We start from the raw sequence: 15715 nt of genomic DNA on the forward strand, positions 1-15715 counted from the left end.
TCTAATTTGAAGAATATCCTCTGATCTTGCATTTTGATATTTGTACCTTATGCAGAGGCAATATGTGGCTACACTTATTCTTTAGTTCTTAGTTTCAGGTAACAAGTGTTTGTGCTCTAGAAGTATTTGGTTTTTGTTATAATTTCTCTACAAAGATACACATTTTGTCAGTGCTTAATTCCACAAGCACTTTAATCATGGCTATTTAAATTCTTGGTCAGGCAACTCTAGCAGCTGAAAAACCTGGGAAATTCTTTCTAATGTCTCCTTTTTCCTTTCCGTTCTTCATGAGATCTATTTTATATGTGTTTGTTTTAAATATAGATATTGAAGAAATTGTAGAACTCCTTCAGAAACAATTTTGTTTTGCTTCTATTTAGGTGTAGATTTGGGCTTCCCTGGTGGCTTAGACGGTAAAGCATCAAAGCTGGAGACGTGGCTTCCATCCCTGGGTTGGGAAGATCCCGTAGAGGAGGGCATGGCAACCCACTCCAGTATTCTTGCCTGGAGAATCAGCATGGACAGAGGAGCTTGGAGGGCTATAGTTCATAGGGTTGCAAAGAGTCAGACAAGACTGAGTAACTAAGCACAGCTCAGGGATGGATTTAGCGATAAAACATCTTGACTCATTCTTACAGCAACACTTGGGTTAAAACAAAAATTGCGGTACTGTCAGAAGCAGAACTCTCCTTGGAGAATATGACCACTAAGATTATGATAACTTTACTGCTGGGTCACAACTTTCATCTTAGGCTCCATCACTAGGTCATTATTTCCCTTAACAGTTTCCTGTTCTTCAACCCTTCCAGACTTCTGATCATTGCTGTTTCTGCAGGAAATCACACCCAGGTGCTGCCTCAATGCAACAACTCCGTATCTGAACCAGCAGGCTCTACGGCCTCAGAGGACAGTGTCCCCTACTGCTCAGGTGAGGGTGCCACAGGACAGAAGACCCTTCTCAACCCCTGGGATCACTGCCCCATTGTCCCATTTCTCTCTCCTCAGACAGCAGGCAGCTCCGCCTGGTGGACGGGGGCGGGCCCTGCGCCGGGAGAGTGGAGATCCTTGACCAGGGCTCCTGGGGCACCATCTGTGATGACGGCTGGGACCTGGACGATGCCCGCGTGGTGTGCAGGCAGCTGGGCTGTGGAGAAGCCCTCAATGCCACCGGGTCTGCTCACTTCGGGGCGGGATCTGGACCCATCTGGCTGGACGACCTGAACTGCACAGGAAAGGAGTCCCACGTGTGGAGGTGCCCTTCCCGGGGCTGGGGGCGGCACGACTGCAGACACAAGCAGGACGCAGGGGTCATCTGTTCAGGTCAGCACTCCACGCTGTCCACAGGCTGGAAAGGGTGGGGCCCTGAAGGACGGGGATCTGAGCGCTGATGGAGAGATGCTGAAAGGACCAGAGAAGGAGGCTTCTTCCCATGGAGCCTGTCTTTCCAGAAGATATGAAGACTAGGTGCTTTCACTTCCTCCTGCAGCAGCTGAGATTCTGGTCCGTTCTTCTCAGCAGTGTTTCCTGGCAGAGCCGTTTCTTACAGGTTTTCTTACACTTGATCTTAGCCAAAAGGCCGAGAAGCGATTACAGGTTTTCTTGAAAGCAGGGCTCTCTCAACCCTTACATACAAAAAAATTTAAACCCACAGTACTAGTTTCCACTTGCTTAGGTAACAATATACCAACTAGTGGTTTAAAACAGTATGTGTTCATTGCCTTATTTCTGTTGCTTAGATGTCCAGCACGGATCTCACTGGTCTGGGATCAAGGATTCAGCAGCGCCACATAACTTTTGCGTTATAACTTTTAGGGGCAAATCTGTTTCTTGTCTTTTCAAGCTTCTAGAAACTGCCTACATTCTTTGGTTCATAGCCCCCTTCATCCATTTTCAGATCAGCAATGCTGCCTGTCTTCAACCATTATACAGAGTTATATCTCTCTCTCTAACTAGAGCTAAGAAAAGTATTCTACTTTTAAAGACAGTGGGGCTAAGGATATGGTTAGATTTGGCTCACATTGCTAATACAATATTCTAGCTTAAACTCACCATCCCACGGTCCTTACCTTAATCACATTTGTAAATCCCTCTTTTCAGATATGGTAACAGATTCACAAGTTGCAAGAGATTGGGATATGGACATTTTGGGGTTAATTATTTTGCCCATCTCCCCAATATCCACATCACATCCCTTTGACATACTCTTTAAAGATTTCATCAGGGAGCAGGATTCAGCTTCTCCCCCTCACCCACGCAGTTTGGTCTTCCTCTCAGTTCAAATCCACTACACCATTGAGCTAGAAATAGAAGGACAGATACAAATGGACAAAGTCAGTTAAAAGGGAGGTGATGTCAGTCTTGTCATCTAGTGGGTATCTCTTGAACAAGGTCAGAGATGAATGTTCACCATTTCTAGAAGAAAGGAAAACCTAGAACATCCAGCAAAGTTTTCACTGTGTCCCTCTCCTCCCTTTCAACCTTAGAGTTCCTGGCCCTCAGGATGGTGAGTGAAGACCAGCAGTGTGCTGGGTGGCTGGAAGTTTTCTACAACGGGACCTGGGGCAGTGTCTGCCGCAGCCCCATGGAAGACATCACTGTGTCCGTGATCTGCAGACAGCTTGGCTGTGGGGACAGTGGAACCCTCAACTCTTCTGTTGGTCTCAGGGAAGGTTCTAGACCCCAATGGGTGGATGGAATCCGGTGTCGGAAAACTGACACCTCTCTCTGGCAGTGTCCTTCTGACCCTTGGAATTACACTTCCTGCTCTCCCAAGGAGGAAGCCTACATCTCGTGTGCAGGTGACTTACTGTCTGTTTCTGTGTGTCTGTCCCAACCCTGTAGGATGCAGTGAGATTTGATATTTTAAAATCTAAGTGATGAGTTTAATTTGGGTCCACAAAATGACATTAAGTAAAAATGTTAGTCGCTCAGTCGTGTCTGACCCTTTGCAACTCCATGGACTGTATAGCCTGCCAAGTTCCTCTGTCCATGGAATTTCCAGGCAAGAATACTGGAATGGGTTGCCATTCCCTTCTCCAGGGGATCGTCCTGACCCCAGGTATCAAAATCGGTCTTCCGCACTGCAGTCAGATTCTTTACTGTCTCAGCCACCAGAGAAGCCTAAATGAGGTAAGGATGGAACTAATTTAATTCATGTATTCCAATCTTGTTTGTTAAAATTTTTGAGATGTAATTCTTGTAACATTGTACTAGTCCTAATTGCACAGCATAGTATTTATGTATTTGTACATATTGGTAAATAATCACCACATATATAGTAATATCCATCACAACGTGTAGTTACAATTTTTTTTCTTATGATGAAAACATTAAGATGTATTTTCCTACCTACTCTCAAGTATAAAATACAGGGTTAACTGTAGTCACCATGCTGTACATTACATCCTCATGACATTAATTTTAGACCTGGAAGTCTGTATCTTTTGGCTACCTTCACCCATCCCATTTTGACCACATTGACTCTCTGGAAACCACCAAACTGTTCTTTGCATCTCTGAACTAATTTTTCTGTTTTGGATTTTGTTTTTAATAATCCACATACAAATAAGATCATGGTATTTTTATTTCTCTATATGATTTAGTTCATTTAGCATAATGCCCTCAGGTTCCATCCATGTTGCAAATGGCAAGATTTTCTTCTTCTTTATGGTTGGATATATGTACATAGCAAATTTTATTTATCCATTCATCCATCGAAAAAGGCTTAATGTTGTTTGGCTATTTTAAATAATTCTGCAATGAACATTGGGTTGCACATATCTTTTTAAGTTAGTGTTTTTATTTTCTTCAGATAAATATCCCAAAGTGAAATTACTAAATCACATGGCAGTTCTATTTTTAGGTTTGAGTTCCTATTGAGGAACCTTAATAGTTTTCAGTGGTGCCTGCACCAACTTACCTTTCCCCCAACTATGCACAAGCTTTCCCTTCTCTCCAAGTTCTCAAAAATTCTTGTTATTTCTTGTCTTTTTGATAAAAGCAACTCTATGAGGTGATATTTCATTGTGGTTTTGATTTGCATTTTCCTGATGATTAGTAATGTTATATATCTTTTCATGTACCTTTTCATGAACAACTGTATGTTTTCTTTGAAAAAATGTCTATTCGGGTCCTCTGCCCATTTTTAAATGAGATTTTATTCTTTTGCTGTTGAGTTGTATGAATTCTTTAGGTATTCCACATATTAACCCATATCAGAAATAAATTTTGCAAATATTTTCTCCAATACTTGTCTTTCCATTAAAAATAATTATTTTTTTCACCACAGTATCTTTGCCCTTTATTTATATATTTACCAACTTGCGTGGCCTACTGGATCTTAGTTCCCCAAACAGAGATTGAATCTGGGCCATGGCAGTGAAAGCGCTGAGTCCTGACCACTGGACTGCCTGGCAAATTCCTCATTTTGCTGATGGTATCCTTTGTTGTGCAGAAGCTTTTTAGTTTTATGTCATCCTACTTAGTTTGTTTTGCTCTCGTTGCCTTTGCTTTTGGCATCAAATCCAAAAAGCCACCACCAAATCTGATGTCTAGGACTTTTTCTTCCAGGATTTTTATGGCTGCAGGACTTATGATTAAGTCTTTGATACATTTTGAATTAATTTCTGTGAATGATATAAGAAAGTGGTCTAGTTTTATTTTTTGCATGTAGCTGTCCAGTTTTCCCAACACCATTTATTGAAGAGACTGTCCTTTCTGCATTGCATATTCCTAGTTCTTCTGTCAAAAATTAATTAACTGTATGTATTTGGATTTATTTCTGGGCTCTCTATTCTATTCTGTTGATCTCTGCACCCATTTTTATACCAACACTATACTGTTTTGCTTAATACAGCTTTGAAGCATAGGTTTAAATCAGGAAACATGGCAGCTCCAACATTGTTTTTCTTTCTCAAGAATGCTTTGGCTATTCAGGGTCCTTTGTGGTTCCATACAAATTTTAGGATTATTTGTTCCATGTCTGTGACAATTTCTTTTGGAGTTTTGATAACAAAATCCGTTATCTTTCATCAGTGTCCTAGAGTTTCAGTGTGCAGGACTATCACCTCTTTGGTTAAATTTGTTCCTAATAATTTGTCAGTTTTTTGTTCAATTGTAAATAGAATTGTTTTCTTAATTTTTCCTTATGGCAATTTGTTATTAGTGTATAGAAATGCAGCTGATTTTTTTATATGAAGTTTGTATCTTGCGACTTCACTGATTGTATTAGTTCTAACAGATTTTGGTGGGGGCTTTAGGGTTTTCTATATATAATATCATGAAATCTCCAAATAGCATCAGTTTTGCCTCTTCCTTTCAGATTTGTGTGTCCTTAATTTTTTCCTTGCCTGATTGTTTTGGCTAGGAATACCAAAACTATGTTGCATAAAAGTGGTGATTAGGCATTTTTGTCTTGCATCTGATCTCAGAGAAAAAGTATTCATCTTTTTACTGTTGAGTATGAGGTTAGCTGTGAGTTTGTCATATGGTATTTATTATGATGAGGTATAATCCCTCTATTTCTACTTTATAGAGATTTTTAAAATCAGAAATGGATGTTAATGTTTTCAAATGTTTTTTCTACATCTACTGAGAGGATATGATTTTCATTTCCATTTTGTTTACTTGGTGTATCACATTGATTAATCTGTGAATATTGAACCATCCTTGCATCCTTTGGAACAAATCTCACTTAATCATTATGCATGATCCTTTGAATGCATTATTGAATTATGTTTTGTTTTCTAATATTTTATTGAGGATGTTTGTCCCTCTGTTTATCAGAGATATTTCTTGTGGAGTCCTTGTATGGTTTTGATATCAGAACAATGTTGGCCTCATAAAATGAGTTTGGCAGCATTCCTTTCTTCTGCTTTTGGAAGAGGCTGAGAAGGTTCCACCACTTAATATCATTACACTGGGAGTTGGGATTTCAACAGTAAGTGCTGAATGAAATAAATAAATGTTGGGGGTGACAGATATTCAAACCAAAGTGCTTATTCCCTCCAACATTTCTCTCTCTCTCTCTCTTTCCTACATATACAAACCCATACACCCCATTCAGATATATCTTGAATGATATGCTGGGTGTTGCCTGAGAGAATGTGGTGATAGATATTTCAAAAACGTATATTCACCACTCCTTGCCTCTCTTTCCTCATCTCTTTGTCTTTTCCACTTGAAGGCTAAAGAAGTATTAAACTATTAAACCTTTTGTTGATGATATTTTTCCTACAGTAAAGCACCAGGAAGTGGGAGGTGGTTAAGTCTCTGACCCTGAAAGTGAGTAACCACCTCACAGAGATCTTGCCATCACTTTCTCAGAGGATCTCTATACAGATTGGGTAGGAGGTTTGATAGGATGATATGGAAAGAACACATTAATACTGATATTTTTTAACAGGTACATTTTACACTTATGTATATTTCATTCAGTTTCAGGTTTTTGTGCCTTTTTCTTGTTTTCTTTGTAATTTCTATTTCCTCTGATTACGTAGCTTTCTCAGTATATCTATTCAAGTATATTGCAGACAGTCGTACTTTCAGTTCAGTCACTCAGTCGTGTCCGACTCCTTGTAACCCCATGGCTGAGGCACGCCAGGCCTCCCTGTCCATCACCAACTCCTAGAGTTTACTCAAACTCACGTCCATTGAGTCGGTGATACCATCCAGTCATCTCATCCTCTGTCGTCCCCTTCTCCTCCTGCTTTCAATCTTTGCCAGCATCAGGGTCTTTTCCAATGAGTCAGTTCTTCACATCAGGTGACCGAAGTATTGCAATTTCGGCTTCAGCAACAGTCCTTCCAATGAATATTCAGGACTGATTTCCTTTAGGATGGACTGGTTTGACCTCCTTGCAGTCCAAGGGACTCTCAAGAGTCTTCTCCAACACTACAGTTCAAAAGCATCAATTCTTTGGTGCTCAGCTTTCCTTATAGTTCAACTCTCACATCCATACATGACTATTGAAAAAACCATAGCCTTGACTAGACAGACCTTTGTTGGCAAAGTAATGTCTCTGCTTTTTAATTTGCTGTCTAGGTTGGTCATAACTTTTCTTACAAGGAGTAAGCATCTTTTAATTTCATGGCTGCAGTCACCATCTGCAGTGATTTTGGAGCCCCCCAAAATAAAGTCTGTCACTGTTTCCATTGTTTCCCCATCTATTTGTCATGAAGTGATGGAACCAGATGCCATGATCTTAATTTTCTGAATGTTGAGCTTTAGGACAACTTTTTCACTCTCCTCTTTCACTTTCAAGAGGCTCTTTAGTTCTCCTTCATTTTCTACCATAACGGTGGTGTCATCTGCATATCTGAGGTTATTGATATTTCTCCCAGCAATCTTGATTCCAGCATGTGCTTCATCCAGCCCAGCATTTCTCATGATGTACTCTGCATACAGGTTAAATAAACAGGGTGACAATATACAGCCTTGATGTAGTTCTTTCCATATTAGGAACCAGTCTGTTGTTCCACGTCTAGTTCTACCTGTTGCTTCCTGACATGCATACAGATTTCTCAAGAGGTAGGTCAGGTGGTCTGGTATTCCCATCTTTTCAGAATTTTCCACAGTTTGTTGTGATCCACATAGTCAAAAGCTTTGGCATAGTAAATAAAACAGAAACAGATGTTTTCCTGGAACTCTCTTGCTTTTTTGATGATCCAGCAGATGTTGGCAATTTGATCTCTGGTTCCTATGCCTTCTCTAAAACCAGTTTGAACATCTGGAAGTTCATGGTTCATGTATTGTTGAAGCCTGGCTTGGAGAATTTTCAGCATTACTTTTATAGCGTGTGAGATGAGTGCAATTGTGTGGTAGTTTGAACATTTTTAGACATTGCCTTTCTTTGAGATTGGAATGAAAACTGACCCTTTCCAGTCCTGTGGCCACTACTGAGTTTTCCAGATTTGCTGGCATATTGAGTGTAGCACTTTCACAGCATCATCTTTCAGGATTTGAAATAGCTCAACTGGAATTCCATCACCTCCACTAACTTTGTTTGTAGTGATGCTTCCTAAGGCACACTTGAGTTCACATACCAGGATGTCTGACTCTAGGTGAGTGATCATACCATCGTGATTATCTGGGTCATGAAGATCTTTTTTGCATAGTTCTTCTGTGTATTCGTGCCAACTCTTCTTAATATCTTCTGCTTCTGTTAGGTCCATACCATTTCTGTCCTTTATTGAGCCCATCTTTACATTAAATATTCCCTTGGTATCTCTAATTTTCTTGAAGAGATCTCTAGTCTTTCCCATTCTGTTGGTTTCCCCTATTTCTTTGCACTGATCACTGTGGAAGACTTTCTTATCTCTCCTTGCTATTCTCTCCCTTCAGGGAGCTTCCATAAGCCTCTTATCCTTCTCCATCAGAGGGCATACAGACTGAAAACCACAATCACAGAAAACTGACCAATCTGATCACATGGACCACAGCCTTGCCTAACTCAGTGAAATTATGAGCCATGCCAATACGGCCACCTAAGACGGACGGGTCATGGTGGAGAGTCCTGACAAAATGTGGTCCACTGGAGAAGGGAATGGCAAACCACTTGAGTATTCCTGCCTTGAGAACCCCATGAACAGTATGAAAAGGCAAAAAGATAGGACATTGAAAGATGAATTCCCCAGAATGGTAGGTGTACAAATTGCTAGTGAAGATCAGTGGAGAAATAACTCCAGAAAGAATGGCGAGACAGAGCTAAAGCAAAGACAACACCCAGTTGTGGATGTGACTGGTGATACAAGCAAAGTCCAATGCTGTGAAAAACAATATTACATAGGAACCTGCATAGGTCCATTAATCAAGGCAAATTGCAAGTGGTAACAGGAGATGGCAAAAGTGAACGTCGACATTTTAGGAATCAGTGAACTAAAATGGACTGGAATGGGTGAATTTAACTTAGATGACCATTATATCTACTACTGTGAGCAAGAATCCCTTAGAAGAAATGGAGTAGCCATCATAGCAAACAAAAGAGTCCAAAATGCAGTACTTGGATACAATCTCAAAAACAACAGAATGATCTTTGTTCATTTCCAAGGCAAACCGTTCAATATCACAGTAATCCAAGTCTATGCCCCAATCAGTAATGCTGAAGAAGCTGAAGTTGAATGGTTCTATGAAGACCTACAAGACCTTCTAGAACTAACACCCCCAAAAGATGTCCCTTTCATTATAGGGGACTGGAGTGCAAAAGTAGGAAATCAAGAAACACCTGGAGTAACAAGCAAATTTGGCCTTGGAGTAAGGAATGAAGCAGGGCAAATGCTAACAGAGTTTTGCCAAGAGAACACACTGGTTATAGCAACACCGTCTTCCAACAACACAAGAGAGGACTCTACACATGGACATCACCAGATGGTCAACACCGAAATCAGACTGATTACATATTCTTTGCAGCTGAAGATGAAGAAGCTCTATACTGTCAGCAAAAACAAGATCAGGGGCTGATTGTGGCTCAGATCATGAACTCCTTGTTGCCAAATTCAGACTTAAGGGAAAACCACTAGATCATTCAGGTATGACCTAAATCAAATCCCTTACGATTATACAGTGGAAGTGACAAATAGATTTAAGGGAGTAGATCTGATAGACAGAGTGCCTGATGATCTATGGACGGAGGTTCATGACATTGTACAGGAGACAGGGAGCAAGACCATCCCCAAGAAAAGAAATGCAAAAAAGCAAAATGGCTGTCTGAGGAGATCTTACAAATAGTTGTGAAAAGAAGAGAAGCGAAAAGCAAAGGAGAAAAGGAAAGATATACCCATTTGAATGCAGAGTTCCAAAGAATGGCAAGGAGGGTTTTGCTTTACTCAGTAGATATTTGTCTATCTTTTTCTGAAGTCTACTTGGTAAATCTGTATATACCCTTAAAAAGTTTCCTCTTACTACAAAAATATTCACTTGCCCATATGTTATACTGAATAATAGATGAGAGTAGTTTCAGTTCAGTTCAGTCACTCAGTCATGTCCAACTCTCTGCGACCCCATGAATCATAGCACGCCAGGCTTCCCTGTCATTTAGAATCTATTTAACTATTTTCCATTAAAAATTATGTAAGTGAAATTTTAAATATAAATTTATTCTGTGTTTATGGACTAATTTTCCTTAATACACTTTATTATCATAAACCATTATCATTAATTTATATTTGCTTCACTATTTTGTTGATTAGCATTGATTTAAAGAAAATTTATTTTACTGAATTTTATTCATCTGCTCATTTATTTAATAAATATTTAACAAGCACCTTTCATGGTATTTAGAAAATGTTCTCCATCCATACTTGTTGAATGAGTGCATACAATGTGCAAGTACTTCTTAATAGAAGAAACACAGGATAATTAAAGTATGCAAGGTCCTTTCTTCATTCAAGGGTGTGTATGTATGTGTGTACATTTATAGACATCTGTGTTTATGTCGATCACAATAAACTGTGGAACATTATGAAAGAGATGGGAATCCCAGACCACCTGAACTGCCTCTTGAGAAACCCGTATGCAGGTCAGGAAGCAACAGTTAGAACTGGACATGGAACATCAGACTGGTTCCAAATAGGAAAAGGTGTACGTCAAGGTTGTATATTGTCACCTTGCTTATTTAACTTATATGCAGAGTACATCATGAGGAACGCTGGGCTGGAAGAAGCACAAGCTGGAATCAAGATTGCTGGGAGAAATATCAATAACCTCAGATATGCAGATGACACTACCCTTATGGCAGAAAGTGAAGAGGAACTCAAAAGCCTCTTGATGAAAGTGAAAGAGGAGAGTGAAAAGGTTGGCTTGAAGCACAACATTCAGAAAACAAAGATCATGGCATCTGGTCCCATCACTTCATGGGAAATAGATGGAAAAACAGTGGAAACAGTGTCAGACTTTTTTTGGGGGGCTCCAAAATCACTGCAGATGCTGATTGCAGCCATGAAATTAAAAGACGCTTGCTCCTTGGAAGGAAAGTTATGACCAACCTTGATAGTATATTAAAAAGCAGAGACATTACTTTGCCAACCAAGGTCTGTCTAGTCAAGGCAATGGTTTTTCCCGTGGTCATGTATGGATGTGAGAGTTGGACTGTGAAGAAAGCTGATCGCCGAAGAATCGATGCTTTTAAACTGTGGTGCTGGAGAAGACTCTTGAGAGTCCCTTATACTGCAAGGAGATCCAACCAGTCCATTCTAAAGGAGATCAATCCTGGGTGTTCATTGGAAGGACTGATGCTGAAGCTGAAACTGCAATACTTTGGCCACCTCATGCAACGAGTTGACTCACTGGAAAAGACTCTGATGCTGGGAAAGGTTGGGGGCGGGAGGAGAAGGGGACGACGGAGAATGAGATGGCTGGATGGCATCACTGACTCTGTGGACATGAGTTTGAGTGTACTCCGGGAGTTGGTGATGGACAGGGAGGCCTGGTGTGCTGTAATTCATGGGGTCGCGGAGAGTCGGACACGACTGAGCGACTGAACTGAACTGAACTGATGAAGACCTACAAGACCTTTTAGACCTAACACCCAAAAAAGATGTCCTTTTCATTATAGGGGACTGGAATGCAAAAGTAGGAAGTCAAGAAACATCTGGAGTAACAGGCAAATTTGGCCTTGGAACACGGAATGAAGCAGGGCAAAGGCTAATAGAGTTTTGTCAAGAGAACGCACTGGTCATAGCAAACACCCTCTTCCAACAACACAAGAGAAGACTCTACACATGGACATCACCAGATGGTCAACTCCGAAATCAGATTGATTATATTCTTTGCAACCAAAGATGGAGAAGCTGTATACAGTTAGCGAAAACAAGACCAGGAGCTGATTGTGGCTCAGATCATGAACTCCTTATTGCCAAATTCAGACTTATACTGAAGAAACTGGGGAAAACCACTAGACCATTCAGATATGACCTAAATCAAATCCCTTATGATTATACAGTGGAAGTGAGAAATAGATTTAAGGGACTAGACCTGATAGATAGAGTGCCTGATGAACTCTGGACGGAGGTTCATGACACTGTATAGGAGACAGGGACCAAGACCATCCCCATGGAAAAGAAATACAAAAAAGCGAAATGGCTGTCTGAGGAGACCTTACAAATAGCTGTGAAAAGAAGAGAAGCAAAAAGCAAAGGAGAAAAGGAAAGATATAAGCATCTGAATGCAGAGTTCCAAAGAATAGCAAGGAGAGATAAGAAAGCCTTCCTCAGTGATCAATGCAAAGAAATAGAGGAAAACAACAGAATAGGAAAAACAAGAGACCTCTTCAAGAAAATTAGAGACTCCAAGGGAACATTTCATGCAAAGATGGGCTCGATAAAGGACAGAAATGGTATGGACCTAACAGAAGCAGAAGATATTAAGAAGAGGTGGCAAGAATACACAGAAGAACTGTACAAAAGAGATCTTCACGACCAAGATAGTCACGATAACGTGATCACTGACCTAGAGCCAGACATCTTGGAATGTGAAGTCAAGTGGGCCTTAGAGAGCATCACTACGAACAAAGCTAGTGGAGGTGATGGAATTCCAGTTGAGCTATTTGAGTCTTGAAGGTTGATGCTGTGAAAGGGCTGCACTCAATATGCCAGCAGATTTGGAAAACTCAGCAGTGGCTACAGGACTGTAAGAGGTCAGTCTTCATTCCAATCCCAAAGAAAGGCAATGCCAAAGAATGCTCAAACTACCACACAATTGCACTCATCTCACACGCTAGTAAAGTCATGCTCAAAATTCTCCAAGCCAGGCTTCAGCAATATGTGAACCGTGAACTTCCAGATGTTCAAGCAGGTTTTAGAAAAGGCAGAGACACCAGAGATCAAATTGCCAACATCCTCTGGATCATGGAGAAAGCAAAAGAGTTCCAGAAAAACATCTATTTCTGCTTCATTGACTATGCCAAAGCCTTTGACTGTGTGGATCACAATAAACTGTGGAACATTCTGAAAGAGATGGGAATACCAGGCCACCTGACCTGCCTCTTGAGAAACCTGTATGCAGGTCAGGAAGCAACAGTTAGAACTGGACATAGAACAACAGACTGGTTCCAAATAGGAAAAGGAGTACGTCAAGGCTGTATATTGTCACCTTGCTTATTTAACTTATATGCAGAGTACATCATGAGGAACGCTGGGCTGGAAGAAGCACAAGCTGGAATCAAGATTGCTGGGAGAAATATCAATAACCTCAGATATGCAGATGACACTAACCTTATGGCACAAAGTGAAGAGGAACTCAAAAGCCTCTTGATGAAAGTGAAAGAGGAGAGTGAAAAGGTTGGCTTGAAGCTCAACATTCAGAAAACAAAGATCATGGCATCTGGTCCCATCACTTCATGGGAAATAGATGGGGAAACAGTGGAAACAGTGTCAGACTTTATATTTTTGGGCTCCAAAATCACTGCAGATGCTGATTGCAGCCATGAAATTAAAAGACGCTTGCTCCTTGGAAGGAAAGTTATGACCAACCTTGATAGTATATTAAAAAGCAGAGACATTACTTTGCCAACCAAGGTCAGTCAAGTCAAGGCTATGGTTTTTCCTGTGGTCATGGATGGATGCGAGAGTTGGACTGTGAAGAAAGCTGATCGCCAAAGAATCGATGCTTTTGAACTGTGGTGCTGGAGAAGACTCTTGAGAGTCCCCTGGACTGCAAGGAGATCCAACCAGTCCATTCTAAAGGAGATCAGTCCTGGGTGTTCATTGGAAGGACTGATGCTAAAACTGAAACTCCAATACTTTGGCCACCTCATGCGACGAGTTGACTCACTGGAAAGACTCTGATGCTGGGAAAGGTTGGGGGCGGGAGGAGAAGGGGACGACCGAGAATGAGATGGCTGGATGGCATCACCGACACTGTGGACATGAGTTTGCGTGAACTCCGGGAGTTGGTGATGGACAGGGAGGCCTGGCAGTGCTGTGATTCATGGGGTCTCGGAGGGTCGGACACGACTGAGCGACTGAACTGAACTGAACCCCATTGTCCCATTTCTCTCTCCTCAGACAGCAGACAGCTCCGCCTGGTGGACGGGGGCGGGCCCTGCGCCGGGAGAGTGGAGATCCTTCACCAGGGTTCCTGGGGCACCATCTGTGATGACGGCTGGGACCTGGACGATGCCCACGTGGTGTGCAGGCAGCTGGGCTGTGGAGAAGCCCTCAGTGCCGTGGAGTCTGCTCCCTTTGGGGCGGGATCAGGACCCATCTGGCTGGACCACGTGTATTGTGGAAGAATGGAGTCCCATGTGTGGCAGTGCCCTTCCCGAGGCTGGGGGCGGCACAACTGCGGTCATGACGAGGATGCAGGAGTTATCTGCTCAGGTATGATCAGTGAATTGCCCACTCACTGAAAGAACAGAAAGCTCCAAGGAAGATGGTTTCTGATCACCAGGGCAATAGATGTGTCAGCTAGAGACGGCTGAGATATCCTCCTTGAATGCACCACGTATCTGTGAGTGATCAGTTCAGTTCAGTCACTCAGTGATGTCCAACTCTTTGCTATCTCCTCCTCCTCTTCTCTTTATCTCTCATCTTTCAGTTCAGTTCAGTTCAGTCGCTCAGTCGTGTCCGACTCTCCGCAACCCCATGAATCACAGCACGCCAGGCCTCCCTGTCCATCACCAACTCCCGGAGTTCACTCAAACTCATGTCCACAGAGTTGGTGATGCCATCCAGCCATCTCATTCTCCGTCGTCCCCTTCTCCTCCCGCCCCCAACCTTTCCCAGCATCAGAGTCTTTTCCAGTGAGTCAACTCGTCGCATGAGGTGACCAAAGTATTGCAGCTTCAGCTTTAGCATCAGTCCCTCCAATGAACATCCAGGATTGATCTCCTCTAGAATGGACTGGTTGGATCTCCTTGCAGTATAAGAGACTCTCAAGAGTCTTCTCCAACACCACAGTTCAAAAGCATCGATTCTTTGGCGATCAGCTTTCTTCACAGTCCAACTCTCACATCCATACATGACCACGGGAAAAACCATTGCCTTGACTAGACAGACCTTGGTTGGCAAAGTAATGTCTCTGCTTTTTAATATACTATCAAGGTTACCTTCCTTCTATCCAAAATATGGTCCCTGGAGGTCAAATCATGTCATGAGTCTTTCCCTTAGTCTCCCTCTTTCAGTTTCATACCCCGTCTACTCCCAGTTTAACCTAACCCTCATACCAGCCACACTCCACCCCTACAGAAGTTCTTTCCTTTCAGAGTCTCTTTTCCATCCATTTGTAGGTCTTAGGATTGTTTTCTCTTGTCTGCAGTGGGAGAAATGGGAAACGGAAACGGGTTAGGTTGCAGATGGAAAGAGCACAGGGGTAAAATGTGTTTAAAACTTGCTGGACAAATATTTTCCCCAAATCTTTCTTTCACCCCTACTGAGGCTTCTGTAATGTAGAAATCTGTAAGTTATATATGGCTGTTTGCTCTGTCTTCTCTTCTTCTCCCTCTCCTTTTTTTACAGCATGAGGACTGTTTCTCAAGAAATAGGAGATTAGTTTGCAGTTAGCATATGCGCGCATGCTAGATCTCTTCAGTCACGTCTGACTCTTTGTGACTCTATGAACTGTAGCCCATCAGGCTCCCTCATCCGTGGGATTCTCCAGGACAGAATACTGGAGTGGGTTGCTATGCCCTCCTCCCAGGGATTGAACCCGTGCATTGGCAGTCGGGTTTTTTACCACTAGTGCCACCTGGGAAGCTCCATTTAGCATATAGATAGAATAAAAA

At 41.9% G+C, this 15715-nt stretch overlaps 1 protein-coding gene across 2 annotated transcripts in view; it reads left to right on the top strand.

Annotated features, from left to right (window-relative positions):
• LOC148777721 (antigen WC1.1-like) overlaps positions 1-15715 on the top strand; it is a 43449-nt gene that overhangs the window by 14023 nt on the left and 13711 nt on the right. For both annotated transcript variants that reach the window (XM_088837370.1, XM_088837371.1), the window contains exons 5-8: positions 836-928; positions 1006-1320; positions 2484-2798; positions 13998-14312. In XM_088837370.1, the coding sequence (XP_088693496.1) occupies positions 836-928; positions 1006-1320; positions 2484-2798; positions 13998-14312 (1038 nt within the window). The remainder of the gene's footprint in view (positions 1-835; positions 929-1005; positions 1321-2483; positions 2799-13997; positions 14313-15715) is intronic.

This window comes from Moschus berezovskii, chromosome 6 (assembly GCF_049115385.1).
Source record: "Moschus berezovskii isolate FMDL1 chromosome 6, NW_MosBer_1.0, whole genome shotgun sequence".
Taxonomy (NCBI): domain Eukaryota; kingdom Metazoa; phylum Chordata; class Mammalia; order Artiodactyla; family Moschidae; genus Moschus; species Moschus berezovskii.